This window comes from Patiria miniata, unplaced genomic scaffold, assembly GCF_015706575.1.
Source record: "Patiria miniata isolate m_02_andy unplaced genomic scaffold, ASM1570657v1 HiC_scaffold_3, whole genome shotgun sequence".
In the NCBI taxonomy this organism is placed as follows: domain Eukaryota; kingdom Metazoa; phylum Echinodermata; class Asteroidea; order Valvatida; family Asterinidae; genus Patiria; species Patiria miniata.
Window position 1 is genome coordinate 26,665,677 of NW_024037069.1, and position 24,023 is coordinate 26,689,699.

At 38.7% G+C, this 24,023-nt stretch overlaps 1 protein-coding gene across 1 annotated transcript in view; it reads right to left on the reverse strand.

The window, feature by feature from the left end:
- The window catches only part of LOC119738843 (ATP-binding cassette sub-family A member 3-like), a 60,812-nt gene that overhangs the window by 13,248 nt on the left and 23,541 nt on the right, over positions 1–24,023 (reverse strand). Inside the window, exons 9-27 of the mRNA XM_038213814.1 lie at positions 23,077–23,220; positions 18,935–19,131; positions 17,085–17,285; positions 15,745–15,871; positions 15,208–15,306; positions 14,483–14,764; positions 13,725–13,843; positions 12,851–12,997; positions 11,994–12,083; positions 11,628–11,812; positions 11,208–11,438; positions 7,186–7,592; positions 6,469–6,642; positions 5,169–5,257; positions 4,447–4,479; positions 3,156–3,348; positions 2,276–2,398; positions 1,498–1,614; positions 1,020–1,193 (exon numbers count right to left, since the gene is read on the reverse strand). Coding sequence (XP_038069742.1) covers positions 1,020–1,193; positions 1,498–1,614; positions 2,276–2,398; positions 3,156–3,348; positions 4,447–4,479; positions 5,169–5,257; positions 6,469–6,642; positions 7,186–7,592; positions 11,208–11,438; positions 11,628–11,812; positions 11,994–12,083; positions 12,851–12,997; positions 13,725–13,843; positions 14,483–14,764; positions 15,208–15,306; positions 15,745–15,871; positions 17,085–17,285; positions 18,935–19,131; positions 23,077–23,220 — 3,132 coding nt within the window. The remainder of the gene's footprint in view (positions 1–1,019; positions 1,194–1,497; positions 1,615–2,275; positions 2,399–3,155; positions 3,349–4,446; positions 4,480–5,168; positions 5,258–6,468; positions 6,643–7,185; positions 7,593–11,207; positions 11,439–11,627; positions 11,813–11,993; positions 12,084–12,850; positions 12,998–13,724; positions 13,844–14,482; positions 14,765–15,207; positions 15,307–15,744; positions 15,872–17,084; positions 17,286–18,934; positions 19,132–23,076; positions 23,221–24,023) is intronic.

Below are 24,023 nucleotides of genomic sequence, written 5' to 3' on the forward strand. Positions count from 1 at the left end.
GATTATACCTTAATTTGGAAATTTGGGCATTTCTAAGACTAAAGTTTGCTACTACAAAGATAGAGATTAAAAAGAAATCCTGTAAAACCCCCCTTGCAACTCATCATTATTTAACCTTTACATTAAGCACTGTCGATATATTGATATTACTGGATTATTTGATATTTTTTTATATATCGATATCGCGGATGGTATTTTCTTAATTTAATCATATCGAAATATCGAAATGAATCTCACATTCAAAACGAATCTCACATTTGTGCTTTTACTTTGAGTTTAACATTTTCTGTATAATGAAATAAAACTTGGCAGCATCTTGCGCTTGTGACTCAAATAAAAACACTGTGAAATGCCAAGAAACTTCCCATTCTGGACAAACTCTCAGTGCTGAGATTTGTTTTAAAAAGTTTGAGCAAATTGCTCCAGAGAAAGCCGTGGAAAATTGGGACTTCAGATTGTTTTTTTTTTTATGGTCTTTAACTTTTTAACTTTAACTGTCATCGTCATGGTCTTTAACTTTTACATGGGATAATCGATATATAGAATATTCTTGATATTGGATCTAGGATATATCGATTTTTGGAAATTCTGATATTAATGGCGTTTATTTTCACATACAAAGCACCATTTGTACTATTGAACCGTATCACTCAACGATCATAAAGTTGTAAATGAATGTAGGATAACCAAAGGTAAGCCACTTTTTAGCTTGTCTGTTCATCCACTGTAAAAAAGATAAAGTGTCCCAGCCCAAAAAAGTTTTAGTACAAAAAGGTACCAAAGTAAGGGGAATTTTTTCTTCAAAAGTTCTCGGACAGCTTTGATGAGTATTCAGTAATTATGAAATAATATTGGTGAAGGGCAAATTCCTGATATTGAATGTACATCTCGCCGCTGTATAAATTCCTTCATACAAAATAGTGAATATCTGAATTATCAACTAAAAAAACAGTAAGAACTTTTGACATGAACTTAATGAACAAAACCCAGAATTTTATTTGAATACAGGAAATATTCACCAGTATGACTGCTACAGTGCCCAGGTTCTCCCCGCCGAATGCCGTAAGGTTGAATGCAGCAAAGATGATGATGATACAGATGAAGACCAGGAGATAGTTAATGGCATCCCAGCAGAAGTTGGCTATCCAGTAGGTCAGGCCGTCTAGTCCACTAACCATCTGAAGGTGCTTGGCCTGAAATTTGTTAGGAGAAAACAAGAACGAGTTAGTGGTACACAGACCCACAACAATTATTCAGAAATTTGATTAATCGATCACACTGTTGGTTATATGTGGTTACTTTTGGGGGTTCATTAACCCTAAACCCCTACTGTCTTTTACCACTGGACCAAGTCCAACAAAAACCATCAATCACACTGCTTCCAATGTATGCTTTGCTTTGGGCCTCCAGGCTTAAGTCCATCACACCACATCAATATTTAGTCAAACCAGGCCTGCAGGACCAAGTCCCCTAAACCACCATTCATTGGTTTCTGACCTTGCATTGTTTTTCCGTGACGATGAAATGGATGAAGCTTGCAGCAAGGAAGGATACACCGTACAGGATGAGTAGTGACAAAGTGAAGGTATCTGAGCTAGATGCAGCATTTTCAACCTGAGGTAGTAAAAAGATACACACAAATTTCAAGGGTAAAAATCGGCTCTGGAAGTAATTTTTTGCAACCCCCCCCCAATTATTTTCCCTATCTCCTCACTCCAGGTGTTTGCCTCAAAATAATTGTATTTATATTTCTTGAAAAAATGTGTAATAACAGCCATTCAGCTGTCATGTAAATTTAACAGTAAAACTACATGGGACGTTAAATCAGTGATGTGCAATACACACGATACATACGTGTATGACATCCCCACTTAAATTAATCAGGAAAACATAATTGCGAAAACAACTTCAGTTTGAAGATAAGTACACCATACAAAGTGGCTTACTCAATTAAAAGGGAAGTGATTTTACCAGATGACAATAAAAGCAGACTGACTGGTTCTGTTCTCAACTAGCAAGTCATAGCTTGATACCTTTATGAAAAGGTTTCTTTTAAAAATCTAGGCAATAATGCCTCAAATCTGAGCACAATGATTATGCAAAATCGCTCAGCTTTTTTTTTGAAGGATTAATATCCTAAAATATACTCTAGGAACAACCCATGGATTCGAGTACATGTAGGTACCGAAAGACTTAAATCTCATGAATATTCCTAAATGGCATTTGAACCCCAATTTCACAGTTAATCAAACCTGACCCATCAGTTTATACTCACCTGGTTTGTAGCACTATTGGGTAGTGGGTGGTTGATAGTGGTGATGCTATAGGAATCATTGGTGAAGTACTTGAGGACGATATTTGCTATGGTGTTGAGCACCTCACTGGATGTGTGGTATGCCTGAGAATAAGGTATGATATTCCTTGATACATTGTTTGTGAGCTGAGAGTACAACATACATAGTATTAACCCTGTTATTACAACAGCTGAGATGGATTTCTTGGCACTTGATAAATGGCGGGTACTTTGTTTCATCGGTTTTTTTGGTTGTACCCAAAGCCTTCTTTCCGACACAATCTGTTTAGAAGGGCAACACAACTTGTAGATGCTGGTTGCCGGTGAAAATTTGAAGGGAAAAAAAGCTTGAGCCAAGGAATACTTTTTTTTCGGTGCAGTTCCAAACCATTTTGGATCAGATTTTGGTTGGTAGTTTAAATGATCCAAACCTCACAATGATAATTTTTTTCAGTTGGAGTGGAGGGTGGGAGCTTTCTGGTGTTGGGAAAATGCAATTACCAATGAAATTACGTATGCTATTATAGACATTCATGCCTGGTACGTTTATGTATACAAAGCTTAAGCTCAATTAGACAAAGTGTTTTTGAATCAGGATCATTACGTATCATTTAAATGGAAAAAGGAAAACAAAAGATTTTTCTGGTACTCATGACAACATTTGACATTTGACATGAATGTTACATCCAATGTGCATGAAATTGATATGAAAACTTACACAACATATCAGTTTTATAAACTCATTACAAAATTTAAAAATGGCGCCTCGACAATATCAGAAAAAAAATGTCCAGGGGTATGTACCTGTAGCCCCCCAACCCTTTTGCAGTTAAAATAGTTCAAACAAGTTCAATGTCCTTACCTCATTGCTGTACCATCCTGTCAAAAGGACCTGGTTCAGTCCGTTTTCTGTCAGTGTCAATCCCGCCACATACTTGTTGAAGAATGCCGTGTCATTCTCGCTCTGACGCAGTACATACTCTTGGAAGAATGTGTTGCCGTCCATGAGAACACTCCGGTTGGCACCAATGGGACATGTATCATCAGCATCATAACTGAGAATCGAGAAAAAAAAAAGCTGATGAAAATTTCAGACTTTGGGGTGAAGATACGATGTAAATATTGAAGTGTTGACAAAAACAAGTGTAGAACTGAGTGCATTAATAAGGGAATAAATGTGTGCTCCGGAGGTTTTTATCACTCTGTTTAATACCACTTAGAGTCTGGGTGCTGATAATTACCCGAGCCGGAGGCGAGGGTAATTATCAGCACCCAGACTCTAAGTGGTATTAAACAGAGTGATAAATACCGACGGAGTACATATTTATTCCCATTCATAAATACCTTTTCGGTAAAAAAAAATCATATAATTCGTTCAAAACATCCCGATTTTGTTCAACAAATTCACTTTATGCTTTTTGAAACATCCCTCCTGCAAAATAATGGAGTGTTCAGCTGGCGAGTAAGATGAAAACAACCCTTTTATGGAGATTGACGAGCGCGTATCATGTTCTACGCGATGTCGCGCAGAACGCACCTGGCGCGTTGCGTTTTGAATTTAGAACTATAAAATTCTAACTCCCTGGTAGTGTTGCGCATGCCTACGTGAGGATTGTGAACGTTCAACCAATGAAACGATAAGAGGCACTGGATTTTTAGGAGTCCATATTTTATTGTGACACTGGAAAAGTGTTTAAGACCAGCTAGCCATGTCTTTATCATCCGTTTAATACCGGCCACGTGACGGGCTCTCGACCAATAGGAATGGCTAAACTGTCTGAGGTATTTATGAATTTGTTTTAACATTATGCACTGCATTAACCAACAAAAAAAGACAAAAAACAATACATGATACATTGAGTATTTAGGAAAACACAGAGCATAGTCATGCCTCTAAATAGACTGAAGTTACAGTCTCACACTGGATATTTACTAACCTTCTACCACGTTAACATCTATCTTACATTTTGCATTGTGAGTGGTTTCTGAGTGCATTATCAAAATTGATTCTGCCAGTTCATTTTTGTTTAAACTTTTATTTATGTCTAGTTTTACCATGTTTACTCTCTGCTTAGGCAGTTACCTTTTGCATTGGCATTGCAAATTTATACCCTGCAAACTTCATATTGAAAATCGCAATACTGATGACTCACCTGGTATCACTGCTGTTAGTCTTCTCATAAAACCTAGCAAAAGAAGAATATGACGTCTGGCTCAAAATTCATTTCAGACATTCACAGTTTCAGTTAGATGTATTGACTATGAGTAACATTTCATTTTTGTGTGGTACTGCAAATATACAGTGCAGGTGAGACAGTAAACTACTAATATTTGCTAGGGGTTGACTGTTAAGATGAAACATGACCTCTTTAAGGCATAAAATACATGAACATGTAGCAGAGTTGTAATTGACCGAGTCATAAGTCATCACAGACCATCACAGGTCAATCACAAGCAAGTCATCCAGTCTCTCAAGTCAAGTCAAAACCAATTCAATTCAACTTATTTAACTGTAACCATGGCATCACTTGTTTGTATTGTTTATCCCCTATTACTTGTGATTTGACTTGTGATTGACTTTTGATTTTGATTTGTGATTGCCTTGTGATTTGAATTGTGATTGCCTTGTGATTGACTTGCGATTGCCTTGTGATTTGACTCATGATTGCCTTGTGATTGCTTTGTGATTGCCTTGTGATTTGACTTGTGATTGCCTTGTGATTGCCCTGTGATTTGACATTGACTCGATTATTTACTCTGACAGGCAGTTTTGCTAATCTCCTGAATTCAGTTTTTCCTGTCATGTTTTTTTGTGGTAAAAGTAACTAGAAACTTGACTCCAGTTATTTAAAACAAAAGATTTCTTTTTTCTTACGAGGTGCTTGTGAGGCAAGCAAGACAGCTGTGATATCCAAAGCCGTTCACGTCTTTACAGAGTTCACTCTTCTCACCATTATTATACAGCTGTGCAAAAAGACAAAAGTGTCAATCTCGTCAAAATGTGGCACAAATATCACATCAATTTCACAGGATTTATTTTGACATCAGTCCTACCTTGAAGACGATGCTAGGGCTCTAAAAAAAAAGTAAAAAATAAAAATACTTTTCCACATTTTGGGCATCTGCAGCCATGTGTTAAAAGGCTTTAATTTTGCACACATGAACACGTCCTGCGTGAGCAGGGTATTGTTTGGCAACTTACAATCTGAAATTTCTGAAGAACTATTCAATAAACTCATGTTGGGAGATTTGTTGTTTGATGTCTCATTCAAAAGTGAATAACTTTTATCTATCTAGGAAAAGAGCAAATACAAATGCACAGAGAATGCATCTTTAACTAAAAGGTTGTTTTTTTCTAAATATAATCTGATGGATCCCTTTTTTGTGTAATTGCTGATGATCCCATCTACAGTTTGTATGACACAATATGAAAATTGGATTTACGTTTCCTACAAATATAAATTGAAATAAAAAAACAACACTTTCTTGAAACAAGCTTACAAAACATGCTTTTGCAATTTGTTCAGTAATCATGCAACACGTATCAAGCCAATGTTCCAATTTTGTTTATCACTGACACTGTTCTATGATCAGACCATGAGGTTCTACCAAATATGGACATTGACGAGCAACGTTACTTTTTGATATAGTATGTTTTCAATTAACATTGTTTACAGTCAATTGAAAGTCCTTTAGGACACTCTAATAGACCATATTTTTTTAGTGAATTAGGGCGCTGTTTTGGTGTACATACACTAGAAAATGCTGTCTATTGAAGCAAATAAGTAACTTTACTCAAATCTAAAAATTAAAGGTTGTAAAAATGTCATTATTCAGCTATGGCCTTCTATTAACATCTGTTTATATTCCTATAATGTCGTCGTTACAGCACCTTCATTTGCTTAAGAATAACGCCTTATTTTGCATGGCACTATGCTGATATCATAAGTGAGCCCATCAAAACTGGCCACTGTTGGGGTTTAAAGCAATGGACCTATTCATTAGGCCCTACCTTCTTCCAATATTCTGGCTGCACACATCATACTCACACATGCACGAATGTTGCACTTTTGTGCATGCATGTCGGACATTAATCGTGGCTGTAACTGGTAAAAGCACCATTCGACCATGACTATGGATCAGTCTATAGGGCCCAGCTAATTCTGAATACTTACAGTACTAGCACACTCATCATTCAGAATCATGTTAGGATAGGCACAGCAGTCTTTATCCTCTGTCATGGGTTCTCCTTCGACAAGATCCCCTGAGTTATCCTCCATGAGGGACACTACAGGAGATGACACGTTGATGTACGTAATGGCCAATGGTTCCAACACACTTGGGAGATACTTCAAAGAAATAAACAAATACATGAATTAACCCTAATGTTCCTAAATGTAGCTGTGTTTGCAAGGGACGTTCCTTGATCCTCTGAAATCCTGTGGAGGCAACCAATGGCACATTCTGAATTGTCAACTTATTATGTTGATTTTATGCATTGTACATGTCAGTCAATATTTTTGGTGGAACTTTTCACCCATACAAGATCAATAAAATATTTTATGTTATTGGCTCATTTAATAAAGGAATAAACAGCTATAAGAGAAACTCTTCCATTTTCTCGAACTTTTTCATTTACCGTATGTCATTCTTTGAAAAGCATACAATTAAAGAAATGATATGGAAATTTAATTTGGAGGTTTTCCAAAACAAACAAAGAATGGAACTGATATTGAAGTATGTAATTTCAGAGAGCAATGAATTTGAAGTAATTGACAGTTTTTTGCAAATGGTGGGAAGAAATAAGTAGTTTAATGTACTTTGTTGCTGCAAGAGAGAGGTAAGTAAATATATAATCCGCTTTGCTTGTCAATAATTCTTAAATGCCTTACCTGGAAAACGTCCATCCAATTAATGTCTACTGTGCTGTCATTTAAGGTAATCGTGGTCCCGTTGAAAGTTACCGTTGTACCGTTGAACGTGAAAGAAGTCCCATTGACTTCTACGGTGCTGCCATCAATGTTGATTGTGCTGCGGCTCTGGTTGCGAAGGTCGGCGTAGAACATCTTGACATCGATGGTCGCGTCATGTCGGGAGATGTTCTCCAATGTCATGACACGTAGAGGGTCGCTTACTGCGTCGCCACTGGTCTTGATGATGAGCAGGCCAAAGACAACGAAGAGCAACGGGAGGAGGAATTGTGTGATCAGCGACTTCTTGTCACGCATACTGTACAGGAAACGCTTGACAAATATCGCGGCAAACTGATGGTACTTCAAGCGGATGCCAGAATGCAATTCTATAAAACAAAGAGACATGTGGATTGATGGTGTCACCCATATGCCTGTTCAGTATCCCTACTGGGCATGCGCTTATCTATATTTGATAATTATACTTTAGTGATATCAATTCATGTTTGCAAAACAGTGTTTTACCTAGGGAGCTGTGCAGCCGTCATCTGCATGGCAAGATTTCTGAAAACATGACCAAATTAAAATTCCAAGTACGGCCATACATTATCAACCAAAGCCGGAATATCCAAGGCGAGTGCAAGTTTTTGTTGTTGTTGAGTGAGAAATTAAAACAAAATGTAAATAGGCCTATGTTAAAATCATTGTCAAATCATCATGAAAATGCCATTCCGAACACGACCGCGAGTCGTGGTCCCATGTACATTGAATGATATTGTGAAGGCCTTCAGTCGTCCCCTGTTTGTGCTTACATTTTGACTATCATTGATAGATACACACGTTGGTCAGAAGCTATTCCAATCCCTAACATCACAGCCGAGACAGTCGCTAAGTTTTTCATCAGTAGATGGGTTGCTATATTCGGCGTTCCAGCATTTATAACCACAGACAGAGGTTCACAATTCGAGTCACACCTGTTCAATCAACTTGCACAACTGCTAGGCGCAAAGCGAATAAGAACCACCGCATACCATCCTGTAGCCAATGGCTTAGTAGAACGATTCCACCGTCAATTAAAGGCAGCAATCAAAGCTACTGATGATCCAAATCATTGGGTGGACAGTTTACCATTGATCTTGTTAGGCATTCGCACTGCACACAAGGCGGATCTTAATTGTAGTACCGCTGAAATGGTTTTTGGCACTACTCTTACATTGCCCGGCGAATTGATCACTGTTTCACGAGACAACACTGTTCCAGATCCTAGCAATTTTGTTGATAAATTGAAACAACGCATGGTTAAACTTCAACCAGCACTAACGAGACCCACGAAAGCCAAATCTTACATAGACAAAGATATTAAAAAGTGCAGTCATGTTTGGGTAAGAGTGGATTCAGTGCGAAAACCATTGCAAGCGCCTTACAAAGGTCCTTTTAAGGTTTTGGAGCGTACAGATAAATATTTCATTCTTGAGGTAAATGGCAAGCGAGATTCAGTGAGCATCAACCGACTAAAAGTGGCGTACTTGGAGCAAGATTTCACTAATGATGGAAAAACGGTGTCACAACCCAATAGGTCAGCTAGTGTCAAAGAAACAAAACCACAACAATATCCAGCATCAAATGAGAAAGCAACCCGCACGACTCGTTCAGGCCGGAAAGTCCATTGGCCTAAACGATATGTTCAAGTGATAAGAGATTAATGTAAATATGTATATATCTATAGAAATAAGTTAAATCATCCTCTGCCTCCAGCAGTTTAGGGGGAGGCTGATGTAGTAGCCTGAATTCCTTTTATTATTATTGGCAGCTGCACTTACGCAACGCGAGTAGCCAAGCGTGTCCTTTGCCTTATAAAGCAGCATTGGTTCCATGCACGAGCCCCCAGTTCCGTGTTAGCTCAACCGGCAGCAAGACAGGCCTACATCGTCACGCTCCGCAATTCAAGTCTTCTTATTTCATTCGTATTTAGTCCGTGAGTTTTTGCTTCGTTGCCGTAGTGAACCGGTTTGGCAGTAGCATACAGCTAATAGGTGAGCTACGGTGACATCGCATTTAATTATTACCTTTACCGATAACCCAGGTGGTTCCTTTTATTTTTTCTTCAGCATTTATAAGTAAATACGAACCTTATTTAATTTTCATCGGCAAGAAAATACTGCCCAGATTATCTTATAATTTATAGACAAAAGCCTGTCAAATTTTATTTCCCTTTCTGGCAAAGTTAGCCACATAAACGTTATCTTTTTGGCAAAGTTAGCCACAGAAATTATCCAATTTATTATTCTAATTTGGCACCCACAAAAATATCATTGTTTATTATAAGTCTTTGCATTAAGCACCATGGACAGCTCCTACTGCGCATGTATTTACTCTGCGAGTTACTCCCATTTTCCACCGGTGGAAAATAAGTGCCCACGCTTCACGAAACTTGCAGAAAATCAGGGATAAGGGAGGGGTCGAACAATCTAATCACATTTAAGGGGGCAGGGTTTAGGATGACTAATTATAAGTAAGATAGCTATAAGTATTGGTTGAGTTAAAGCAGAACTGGTTTGGAATTAAAACCATACAGGTGTGTTCTCTGTCACTAGCACCCGTGACCTATAGGAACCATTGTAACAACAAACCTCAAAATGCAAAGCCAGTTAACAACATATGCCGTTCATCATCTCTAGCTCTTCACAAGTTCTGGACCAACAAACTATGGAAAGACTAGTTCACGCATTTGTCTCCTGTCGACCCGCCTTCTGCAACAGTCTCCTTCACTGTATTCCAGATTCCCAAATCGCAAAACTTCAACGAATTCAGAACTCTGCCGCCAGACTTGTTACCCGTTCACCATCACGACGACACATAACCCCATACTTCCAGATCTCCACTGGTTACCTGTCAGTCAGCGCATCATCTTCAAAACTCTACTCTTTACTTATAAATACATCGACGGTTCGTCACCATCATACCTTCGTGACCTCATTGAACCGCGCACCCTACGCTCTGGCTCAGCACTGTTGCTGAAGACCCCGCCATTCACACCAAAACGTATGGACATCGGTCCTTCACACACTCATCCGCTACTCTCTGGAACTCTCTCCCACAACACATCAAGACTGCAAGAACTGAAACTGAGTTCAAAATTGCACTAAAGACATACCTATTAAACATTTAATTATTTTGTGTTGTAAAGCGCATTGAGACATTGTGTAATGCGCTATATCAGAACCGTTTTATTATTATTATTATTAGTGAAAGTATTAAGTAATAAATGCTCATCAACACTAATGAAGATTGGAATCTGCACTACCTAATGACAGACCGGTGCTGATTCCAAGGGGATATGACTACATGTAGATGAGAAACTGCTCCAATGACAGCAAAGGTCTGTTACAATATACTGTGCTTTCAATGTACATTCATACCATATGTAAAATGTATGTAACTTCACAACCGGACATGCACGCGTGTACATGTTGAGTTGACAACACCATGAACTACACAGAAAAGGACAATAGAACTGAGGAACGATGGATAAACAAAATATTTAAAGACATGCACCCTTTTAGATTGCAGGTATAACTAGGCCCAAAGAGTTCTCCTACAACGAAATAATGATTTATATGCCTGAAATCTGCTCTCAATATAGAACGTATTCACACTTGAGCAACTGAGGGTTGTATACATGTAAATGAATTAGGGTCCCAGCTCTCATGAGCTTGCGATTCCTGAGAAAAGTCACTCACGCTATTTTGCAAAGGGATAGTTTTTTTTTTACAAAGAGTTAGCATGAAGGAGTGATAATATCAACCAAAGTCAGTGGATTTCCACACACACCCCCACAAAAAAATAGATGTTTTTACATGATTTAATTTAGTGTTTTGGGCAAGTAAGAGAGTTGTATTTTGTTTGGAACTGAGTGTGTTTATCATAAGTGTCTTCAGGAAATCAACTTTTGTTGCTGAGCTTGTCAATCAAGCACCCTCCATTGACAATGCTCAAAGACCCACCTCCTGTGTCTACCGACTGGCTGGGCACGCTGCCGTTGGTCTGAATCTCAGCGTTCTGAGCCAGCTGCTCCGTGGAGGAGGCATTCACGATGGCCCCGTTGCCACGGTGATTCTCCAGGTTTCCGTTCCTCTTGTCCGCGTCCTCTGCCATCTCCCCGGCCTTCATGAAGACTTCCTCCATGGTTGTTATGGAAACGCCAAAGCTGTCAATGCCCAGGGCTTCCCTAGAACCTATAAAAAAACCACTGATTTAAGAATTGGTATTTATTGCTACAAATAGTATACCAATTTGGTAGAACTTGTCCTGATTGCACGCTCGAAAAGTTCTTATGGTTAAGGAGTCATCTAACTAGGTAAAGAAAAACTCTACATTCTTAGTTGCTGAACACTGTAAATATATTTCTGTGAGTAAAATTTCACCTTCTAGTTCCATGAAGAGATACTTGAACACCGCAGTTTCATCCCTTGGCAGAATGAAGTCCAGCTCATTGCCTACGTTGCCTTCCAGCTCAGCCTGGGGTACGTGCTTGCTGACAACGGCCCGCACAGAGTCAATGGCACAGGTCTGGTTACGGACCAGGGTCAAATGGTACCCAACACCAAACCTATTAGGGTTTGAAATTTATAAATATACAGTAATATTTTGCTACAAACCAATACAGTTGGGTCCACAGAAGATTGTTCAGTATATAATAGTTGTCACATGCATCAGTCTAAAATTGTTGAACTTCCTAAAGTTTTCACTGAGGATGCTACTTTTTTGTGAAAGTATCACCGAGTCCTTACCTATTTTTCAGGAAGAGGGAGGTGCCGCTGCATCTGAGCTGTCCATTGGCCATGATGGCGATGCGGTCCCCAAGGAGATCTGCCTCATCCCTGCATTATTCAAAGGAAAAAGAAGTGCTCCCATCATTTAAGACCTGATATCATCACCATTGGGAAAAACACATTCAATTCAATATTACATTTATTTCCATACTGAACAATAACATAATAGAAAGCAAAATACAATATTGTGGTGGCACAATCCTAATAAGCCAAGGCTTGTAGCGGAGTGCCTGTAGAAAGGAGACCAAAGACATGAAATAATCAAGTAGTTAATAAATTAAGTCAAAGACAAAGATAAACAAGAGGACACAGTAATCTGACCAGAAATAGATCAAGAAAAATGACTGGGGGAAAAAAACGTAAAAATGCAAGAGAGATGGCAACACTGGGGAACAAACCAAAGACTGACGATGGGCAGAGTATACTGTCCAAAACGTTGCGTTTCCCCCGGTTCTTTTCAAAACCTCACAAACTCACAAAAGAGATTTGTCACATGGTCTTTATATTATTATTAAGATAATAATCCCAAACGATAATGGCGCGGGCTCTGACTATATTGTGGGCGTTGTGGCACGCTATAGCAAATCTTTACTTTAGCGGTTAATTTACGTAGCTAAGGATTATACAATTATAGGTCCAACAGGTAAGTAGGAAACGAAGTGGACAACAAAATTATCTGGATAATATTAAAACTTGAGTATCTGGATCAGAAAACTGCAAAGTCCCTAGTAGAAACTGAAATAAAACTTAACTGGAACTGATAACCGACCTCTGCAATGCGCAACTGTCAAATTAAGAACAATTTTCGAACTTACATAAAGTGCGTAGTGAGAACCATGGTTCTTCCATGTCTATATTTCAGCAGTAAGTCCCAAGTAGCACGTCGTGCATAGGGGTCCATGCCTGATGTCGGTTCGTCTAGAATCACAACCTCGGATCCACCAATCAGAGCAATGGCACAACTAGAAGAATGGAACATTTAACTAAGTAAAGTTTGACAGATTCGTATTTAGCTTGTTATACCCCTTGTGGACCCTGTGTACAAGTTCCCATACAACAAATGAGAGAGACACACAGGGGGAGAGAGACATGGTGACATACATGTAGCTGTTGTTCAGATAATTTTGCATACAGAGGTGCTTTCTACAATAGCAAGAACAATGCTTTCATCACTGAAGGGGGCCTCAGTGAATGTACATGATAGTACATGGTGGACGAAATACAGAATAGTATCAAGGACCTGACATTTCAACGTGACGTGCACTCAATCTTAGCTGTTGAAGTTTGACAACTTTAATGTTCACAGTTTAATAAAGATGTACCCCTAGCTGTTCGACGTATTCTGGGATTTTTTCTTCTGACGAATTTTCAACTTGTATGTTTTATATTTTTAATGACAAAAACCCTCCCTCTCTCTATTTTGGCTGTCTGCATCCATGTATTAAATGAGGCTTTTATTTGAGGTTGTTTTTGTGCACACAAAAAATCTGCTTGCGAGTATACTGGTTCCTTGTCCCTACATTATCAATTGTTATAGGGAACAGGAAGCAGTCTACCCTATGCAATGTGTACAATAATTGTTAAGATTTGTTCACTTGAATTTTCATTCAAATGTGAATGACTTACATGTATGTTGGCTAGCAAACCAGTAACTAAAACAATAAGAAGCGACAGTACATCTTGGCCTACCTGAGTTTGCGTTTCATGCCACCTGACAGATTGGTGGACTGGGCATGGGTCTTATCAACCAGCTGAAGGTCACTTATCATGTTACGGACGTCTTGGTCTGCTTCCTTCCCAGATTTTCCCTTTTGCAACAAGAATTGAGAAAACTTTTTTGTAAAAGGGCGTGCGAGTTGGCCTAGAAAAAGTGTGAGATTTTACAGAAATGCCTGCACATTGTAAAGGAACAACATAATGTAAACATCCTACTTATTACTTTAAATTTTGTTTCCCTACTGGGCTTAACCTCTGATGTCAATGAAATGCATTGTTGAAAAGAAAAAAATCAATACTATATACAATTTATTGAAAAGATTGAATAATATACAACTTAGATGAAATGAAACGTTTTAACCTCAATTTCTGTGCAATGGATGTCAGCATGAACCCTCTACATCATAAGTTTGCTAATTTTATAGCTTTCTTTTTCAACCTTGCAGGCCTCCAAAATCAGACAATTGTTAATTGGAATTAATCCCATAATATGATTTTGTTAGCAACAGGATACTGTCAGATTTGTATTGGTCACGTAATATATCATGTAAATTTCAATGGCAAATGTAACAATAAAAGCTTGCTTTCAATCGCCTTATCGATGAACCAGCCTTCTTATTACGTGTCAATATCTGTTGAATGTTCCCAAACCCCTCTGGTTCTTTTCAGTAACAAAAGAAACATGGGGACAGCTTTTTCAAGGAAGGTCAGTTTCTAATTTCACCACGAACCTTCAAAGCAATGAAGAAGTCCAGATGTTCCTTCACAGTCAGCCGATCAAACAACACGTTGTGCTGGGGACAGAGGCCCAGGCTGTTGCGCGCACGATCCATGTCGGTCCGGATGTTGTAACCATTGACGTAGGCCGTGCCAGAGCTTGGCGGGAATAAGCCAGTCAGAATGGACATGGTGGTAGTCTTGCCGGCCCCGTTGTGGCCGAGGAGGGCCGTTATTTGCCCCTGGTACATGCTGACCGACAGGTTGTCAACAGCAAGCTTGTTGCCCACTGAGCTCTGTTAAGGCAATGTGTTTGTGATTTATCTCCCTGCAGTTTTGTAGTTGAGGTACTAGTGATGTATCACAAATATATCACAAATCAGTTCACCAGTAACAGGGAGGAACAATAACAAAGGAATGCTTGGTATTTGATAATTTGTGATGGACTTATGACGACCTGTGAACCGTCAAAACTAAACATGTAGTTTTCCTTCACTACAACACTGTCTCATTGCAGAGTGTTGCCTAACCAAACTGCTAAGACACCTCACAGTCATTATTTCGATTGCACATTGAATCAGTGCAACTCTGTGTGTGCAATAACTGTTCCTGACGAGAGTTCACCTTCTTGCCACACATCCACTTGGCTTGAAAGACATACAAAATGGCAACAGCATATTAATCTATTTTACTTTGTTCTTTGTGAATTTGGGGTGATTTTTAAAAAATAATGTCTGACCTTGTAGACTTTAGTCAGTCCGTGTATCTTGATTCCGGCTGGGATTCCCTCAGGGCTGGCCTCGTGGTTAGCTGGATCCAAGCCAGCATTCATTCCAATCTGTTGCATGAACACAAAAGTGTTACAATAATAGTTAAAATTGATGATTCAGTCCAGCATGGCCCTCATTTTGTGGGAATGAAATTCAGCTCTCTAATAAGGATCAAGTTTGACCAGGGACCCTTTGTGGACTTGTGGTTGATTTGTGATGTGGCTAACACCGTCTAAATGTCTGTAGTCAAACAATGGACAAAACATCATCACAAGATCTCTGGCTCCCTGCTGTGCATTACAAAGCAAGCGGTGGTTGTAACCAGTGATTTGACTGACCTTGGCAAGCTGGTATCCAATACACGTACATGTATACATGTAGTCAACTAGACAAGTCCAACTATAGTCTTCTAACACAATTTCAAGCAACGATAATATATACTTTTGAGAATTTGAATGATGATAACAATTACAAGAACCCCTTTCACATTTCCCACAATGCACTACCTCATTCTCTTGCCCGTCATTGGCTACTTGTTGCTTAGGAGATACGCTACACCAGTAAGACCTCTGAAAGGGGAAGTACGCTGGCTTTGGTATGCCGTAATTCCCAGGAAACACTGCCTCAATATACCTAGGGAAACAACACAAGGCAAACATGATAAAGCTGGTCCCAGAGCACATATTATTCTATTCAGTAGATTCAGAATGACTATTCACTGGAAGTCGTTGCATGTACATGTACATGTATGTGGCTCTACACAAATGGGCTGGATTTAGTTCATTCATTGCTAAAACAGGGGTTATTTTATTTCAAATCTATATACAAGTGACAGTCAGTGGAAGAGTTAGTGAGTCCATCGGGTACTGTACAAGAGGTTGGTCCTCTGGGACAAGCAAAAATACAGGTTACGCTTATCAGGTTAAGGAGTTATACAATCATATTCTGTGACTTTTTGGATCCAAAGGTCACAAATAAAAAAGGTCCTTTGTACTTGAAGTCAATTTCACAGAAAATTAAATGCTGGACATAGATGTACTTTCCTCACAATCAGCTGACAGGTAAGGCTACAATTTGATGTTAATTGCTTGTGACCATGGTGACAGGTTCTTGGCTGAATTTCACATTGCAACTAACAAGAATTCTACTCCAAGGCACTCTGTTTCTGTAACCCTAAAGGGGGGGGGGGGGCGGACCACTTTCCGCAATAGCTTTACATTTTTTTTTTTTCGCGATACGAGCTGTTGAATTTTTAGCCTCGAGCCTTGCGCATCTTTTGATACCAAAAACATAAAAATCGGACAACTGAATTTCCCCATATACGTAGTGTACACAGAGCTAAATTACCATTCATGCATATGAATAATTAACTAATCAGTCATGAAATTTCTTGGGTATGTTCATGAATAGTTGTTCTATGCATGTACCGAGTTTGAAAATTTTTCGTCACTCGTCGATGGCAGAGATCTTATCAAAAACACTTTGATAATGTTAACTTTATTCTACATAATAAAGCAATCAGACAAATTGTTTCATTCCCTTAAACCTACGCAAATTTGGTCCGTGGAGTTACTTGTGCTATGCAGTAACATTCTTGTTGTTCTCTCTATTCTATGAACAAGTTTGATTTCTGCATCTTTTAAGTTAAACAGGGCTATTCAAGGTCTACAACATCACGTTTTGACACATCAGTCACTGTCCACCCCAAACCACCCTGTCTGTTACTTCCTGTCTGCACATAACCCACCTAAGCACACTATAGCTTTATGAATTCATCAGGGAATATATACAATGTACCGTAGTACAGATGTTAACGGGAATAAGGATGACAACATACACCACATACCAAGTTATCACGAGATATATCAAGGTGTCCACAATGAACATCAGAAACACAGTGCCCATGGTGAAAGGGTCGTCAAGGGAAGGCGATGTATTAACGTTACTCCACTGCAGACCCACACTCTTGCCTTCAAATAGCGTGACCACCGTCACGCCAAACCCAAATGCGACGTTGGACAGAAGACACGAGGCTGTCTTCACTTGTCTGAACACAAAAAAAATCAAAGCAAATAAATGATTTTCCATTAAGAGACTTTTTTTATTGAAATTTCAAGAAAATGTGAGATCTACCCAAGTTTCTTTTCTGTATGGTGTTGGGAGCCATAGGGTGGTAGAGCAGTTTTAAACATCTGGTTTCACATCGGTTATTGGTCTGGTCGTCAATAATGGTGACCAGCCTCCTAACATGTTTTAAACCAGATGCTTACAACTTCTCCATTCATAAATACATGTATCTTTTCAGGCAAAACAAAATGCGAAACAACTTTAAAAGTTGGAGCACGTGATTGTTGTTTCAAACCCCCCAAAAAAACCACCAAAAAAAACAAAAACACCCAGACCTCAAAAGAAACAACTTTGAGGATTTGTTAAACAGGGAAGTCCCCTACATGTATTTTCTTGCCTTTATTTTCATGCAGACATTTACCCAAAAAACAGGGAGAAAAATCAGACAGAATCAAGCAAGTTTTTTATGTCAAATCTTTTGACACTTTTGAGATGCTGTACAGTGTACATATGTGTACCGATACGTTAAGGGAAAAAAGATACACGTACTGCTACTGCATTCATTTCTATGATGATTTCCATTCCAGAGCATAGCACAGCACTTTCATCACATTAAATCTTCTCAACGATTCATTCAATATAAATTGACCTATCGCTGTAGAATTGCGTTAACGCAGCTTGTGAACTATTGTCCAATTACATGATATACAAATGGAGGCTGAACGCGCAAAATCTGAGACAAACAAAAGTCAACCTACAAAAGTTCCATAGGGTTGCCTAAGGGGCATAGCTAACTCGCAAACAGATATAGGTCAATTCCATCTTGTCGCCATGCACATTTTACGTGTATGCACATTTGCATTGTCCTCTGACAATTTCTCAGTTACTATGGTAACAGCATTGATAAAGCCCTCCCCCGATGTCTTTCAAATGCAAAGAGAATATTAACAAAGCGTTCAATTATTTCCCCCGCAATGACTTGTGCAAACCCGAGTAACCGACCCAATGAGTCCGGTTACTTCAGTAAGTATCCCACAATACAATGCAAAACATGGCGGCCAAGTCTAACGCTGCGGTGGTGGGCGATTTAAAAGTGTCTGAGCTTCACTCCACAATAGTACTACCAGATGGGAGGAAAGTTACATTAATTTAAAACATATCCCGCATTTCTTTTTCACTTTGGAAGAGCAAGTACATGTGCAGTGGTCACCATGGCTCGCTTTCGACAGTCCGAATCCATTTGCCAAGGGGATTTAATCGCCACATGACCTCTTGACCAGCTCTGGTTACTATCGTTCGACCTCGAGTAACCCAAGATCATTTGATTATTGCTACATGTACAGATTGCACATGTGCATATATACCCAAGACTAAAGTACAGGTAACACATTAATAACCTCCATACATATTGAGAGGCACACTGGTGATCCCCAGTTAATATATTCTGAGATTGGCATTACCCCCAATTATATTCTTGGATTAGGAGAGGTAAGTTTGGGGTGTAAAGTGGCTTGCCCACAGACACAATGTTTAGTTAGCAGCTGGAGTCGAACCCCTCACCCTCTCTAAATGGGCCTTTTCATAAACAATTTTGCAATCTGTATGTGCATGGATATCAACTGAACTTACGTTGTGGAGCTGTCATAGGCTATGAACAACAGTGGGAGATAGTTGGCAAACCAGAGAACAAAACCAAAGATGAGGCCAAGTCGAGCACGGGAGAAGAAGACACTGATGGCAAATCCCCAGGCGATGCTGGCAATCAGCCACAGGAATAGAAAGACAAAGATGATGGTAGGATCCGAGTTGGGGAAGACCCTTCCTACCTGTGAGATAAAATCACAAAATGAAAGTAATATCACATTCTTGGAGTACAGAAATAATTTCCTTGACCATGTTAAAGAGGTTGTGGAATGCTCGAAGACATTTCCGTCATTTTTCGGGTATATGTAGCCTAAGGTGTGATGAAATAAAAACGACTATTGTGTCTGACATGAAATGAGTAAAAAAGGTACTTTTGAGAGCTGTTTTTCAGGTCCTGTTTCGACCAGAACGTGCAATTTGTGTAAAAGTTGTCGTTGGGGGCAGCAAACAAAACATAGTAAATCATGACGTAATAAACAGGACTCCCGATGCAGCATAGTGCAAACGATTTACTATGTTTTGTTTGCTGCCCCCAATGACGACTTTTACACAAATTGCACGTTTGGGTCGAAACAGGACCTGAAAAACAGCTCTCAAAAATACCTTTTGTACTCATTTCATGACAGACACAATAGTTGTTTGTATTTCATCACACCTTAGGCTACATATACCCGAAAAATGACGGAAATGTTTTCGAGCATTCCACAACCTCTTTAACTGGTAGTCTATGTAATAGATAAAGAGCAGATTTGCTGATTAATTAGGCAAGATGCCGCCTCTTGACCTCCTAGATTTTGACCAATCAGCGGGCGCTTTCTATATCGGGTCTTCGGTCATTCACCTGTTGCGCGTCATAGACAATGGATTAAAAAGCCCTGCGTCACGCGCTCTGTATCATGTTACGCGATAATGTGCCCGGCTGTTGTTGCTTTACAAAACACTGCATTCCAATTGACCAATCAAACCATTTAGTCCTGATTTAGGAATGAAATGATGCACGATTTAGTAAAGTCAACTCCGATTGGCTGGCGCGCGGCTTGCATATATGTATATGTCTAGACATATCAGACGTTGTACAGGAGTCTTGCTCCGTGGATAACCGGTGATACTCAGACTAGTTGACTGGTTGAAATTAGAACAATGCCCTTTGCTGTCTCCAGAGGGTATTGTTTTGAGCCAAACAAAGACTTAAGACTCAACAATAGTGAAAATGAAACAGACCATTTTTGTGAAAAAAACAACAAATGTTTAGCATTGTAGATTTCAATGTTTTTCCTCATTATTTTCAAAGTACCCCCATTCCAAAACAATTCCCCAGAGAAAGTAAATCTGTAATTTCTACTAATAGGACTCATATTATGTATGTAAAAACACTGTTGAGGCTCTTTCCTTTATTTATTCCCTAAGTCAACATCATGCCAATGCTTTTAAAATGTTTAAGGTGTGCCGGCAAAATAAATCACAATAATACAAAGAAATGTTGATACTGAATTTATAGTCTTTGAGCAATAACTACAATGAATTTTCCAATGAGGCATCACACAAAAAGAACTACCTAAAATAATTCATAAATTAATTAACTTTCAAATTCTAAAGAAAACTCTGCTCCTAATTCCAACTACATTTTTAAGCATAAAACATATTTGTATTAAATATGGACAACAATAATTTGGAAGACAGAATAAGTGCATTGTGTTGTAATTATTTTGTTTCAATGAAAACAAAAATGTCCAACAACTCATTAGCACGGGAACGTCCATTAAAATCCCATTTTCCAGCATTTGATACCCCTCTTTTGTGAACAGATCAATATTACTGAAAGGTTTCCATGGTAACAACAAACATAATGCAACAAAGAAAGCTACACAAACAATAACTGAGTATTAAGAGTGGCATTACAGCAACTTGGTCAACATACCGGTATGATAGACACAGAGCACTTAGCAGGTATTGATTACTGTCAGGTGAAAGGATTACTGAAGAAGGCGGTGTTTACAATTAGTTATTGATTGGTACCAGTCTGTCCCTGTCCCAATGTTACATGTATGTCTTCATAAAGGTAACCAGGGAATGCTATGAACAGTTTTAGACATCTACCGTAATTTTCGGAATATGAGCCACGCGGAGTGTAAATCTGCAAATTAAGATTTGAAGTCGCACCGGCGTATAAGCCGCACCGGCGTATAAGCCGCACCGACTGCAGCGGTTTCAATTTTGTAAGACCTCCAAATTCTAGTCAAAATGCTCCGAACCAGTTCCATTTACACTACAAAAGCTATAAAAAGGGCCACAAAAGTTATATCAAATCATTTACAGTCGACACTCTTACAAACAAATATGGAAATTGATGAGAAATATAAACACTAGGAATTGCTGCCGGCTGGCCCCTCTGGTTCCCAGCCTAAAAGTTAGTGCATGGCCCGGCAGCCAGCGCCGGCGAATGACAACATTTTCCCGCAGCACTTGAGAGAGTATGCAACCCACCCATGTGTTGTCTGACTGGAGAGCTACAAATCTTGCTTTGTCCTAAGAATAAAAAGATCCTTTTTTACAACAAAACTTATCAAATTGTTGTGATTACTAACGAGTAGTAACGTCAAAAACTCAAGTTTTGATAGTAACTTTCTTTGAAAACAGTCAACACGATGCTGACATTTTTATGGACGAATCCATTAATTTCGTAAGGGGTGATTTCACCCCTGTTTTGAGGTTTACATCGTTTCCTGAATACATTTCAAGAAAAAAATATATATATATTGTGACGTTGAACAACTGATTATCGAATAAAGAAATGTTTTGAACTCCATGAAAAGTATTATTTGTCTTTTTTTAAACAGCTAAAATATTGGTAATTATTGTTCCCAAGAAAGTACACCCCTTTATAACCACAAATGGTGTGGTCCATTGGAAATGCATGCAGCATGGCATGCAGCAGTATCACGTACAGCCGGCTGGTTGTCGAAGATAGCTTTCACTCACGCATGGCTGGCCAGCCTGTCGTACTTTTTACCGCTCGGTATATTTTCGTGGGGTGGGCTTTCGGTTTGTCAATGACTTTCTTAATTGATAATTCATTTCAGCAACAGATGTTTTCTTGTACCAGTACATTAAATACACATTTGAATCTCATTTTTATTCTTAAAGGCTCGGCGCATAAGCTGCCCTGTGTATAAGCTGCAGTGAACATTTTCATGGGCAAATTCAACGTATAAGCCGCAGCTTATATTCCGAAAATTACAGTACAGGTAGTATGAATCAAAAACTCTTTAGAGGACAACAGGCAGGCCAGCTGATTTCTGCTCTATGATTTTATCTATTAAGTTTGGGCAAAGGTAAAATTCTACGTAACATTCCTTCATAGACTTTGACAGGAAATAGCATTCCATCTTTACGTAAATATCAGAAAGAAAAAGAAACACCAAAATTACAACTCTCCTGAAAATTCTTAGTAATTTTGAAAACCTGGCTGTCAAATATTGTATTTGTATAGTTTTTGTATATTTGTGTATATTCAAAAACAAAAAAAGAAAATAGTGTTAGCCCACACTAAACTTTTTGTTTCTACTCTGATGTCTGCAGAAAGATCAGCTCATTTTAAAATTACTGGCAAGTATTTTAAGAGTCTGTATCTACATTGTATGAGCTCCAATTTGCAGCTTCTAAAATAAATATGGGGGCTTGGGTATTCTTTTTTTATAAAAGGCATGTAAGTACATTGGTAATTACCAGGAATTGCACCTACTGATCTAATGAGGAAAAACCTTCGCTCACGTAGGGACGGTACCAAATATCCTGTGAAATCATTCCACCAAAAATGGTTTCAATTGAAAGAAAGCAATCATTGAAGGCCATTTAGAAAGCGTACCCATGGAATCCAATTACATGTATGGGACCTCAAAAATATTTTCTTGATTTTCTCAAAATATATACATTGTACCTGCAGTAGCTACTGAGCTAAAATATTAACAGATTAGTTGTCATGTACTTAAGATTTTGAGTAATAGTGTTGCTTACAATGGAACAAAATGCACAAAGAGCAAATGATCTTTTGTACCTTTAATAAAGTAATGGTCCTTCAAAATCTAAGGTTGGGAGAAAAATATCTGGGTTGGGGGGAGGCAAGTTACCTTCAACAGGATGGTAATCAAAATAATCGGCACAAGAAGAAACACTAGATTTTTGATGTACCACGCCGACCAGTGGATCCAGTTGGCAAGACCCATCATCTTCATGCTTTCCTTTAGACGTTTCTCCTTCTCCAAAACCAGTTCCTAAAATTCACAAAAAAAATTATGAACACAAAGACGCATGTATAGAAAGAATCATAATCACAATTAACATCCTTGTCAGTTTTGTTATGAAAATACCCAGTGCCATAAAGATACATGTACGTGTAGATGTGCAATTTCAAGGTTACTTGCATTACACTTCTTTTTTATTTCAACCTCCTTTAAGGCCAAGTAAAAAAAAAAAGCATGTTTAGCGTCCTCCTTTTTGAAAAAAAGGAAGGAGGCGGCCCTTTTTTGTTTTCCTTCCAAAATGGCCGCCCTGACTGGGCTATTTTTCAAGATGGCCACCAGCTTTGTTTTTAAATGGCCGCCACTTGGACTTAGGAATGACATACATTGTACCAGCTTTATATGAGCTAGATGCAACAGACAAAGAGGCCAGAATGATGTCACTGTTTAAAATTTATCATTTTTTTGTGTGTTTAAAAAAAAAAAAAGAAAAAAAGGAGGCGGCCTCCAAAAAGGAAGCAGGCGGGGATGCTAAACTTTTTTTTTTTATTTGGCCTAACAGTCCAAGTGCTGTGGTCCTGATACTAGATTAGAAGTCATATGTCTTTCCTTTTTTCTTGCATCAATTATGCAAGGCTTTTCCCAGATGACAAAAAAAAGTTGTACATGTACAATGTATCTTCCCTCATTTGAGCATGGCACTCTTTGGAAATGTGATTACTCACACTTGGCACAAAAAGGACAAGAAAAAAATTGTCTTGCATATAATTTCATAGTTTCTTTCAAGTGAAACAGCCATAACAAAGGAGTACCGATATTTTCATACATATCTAATA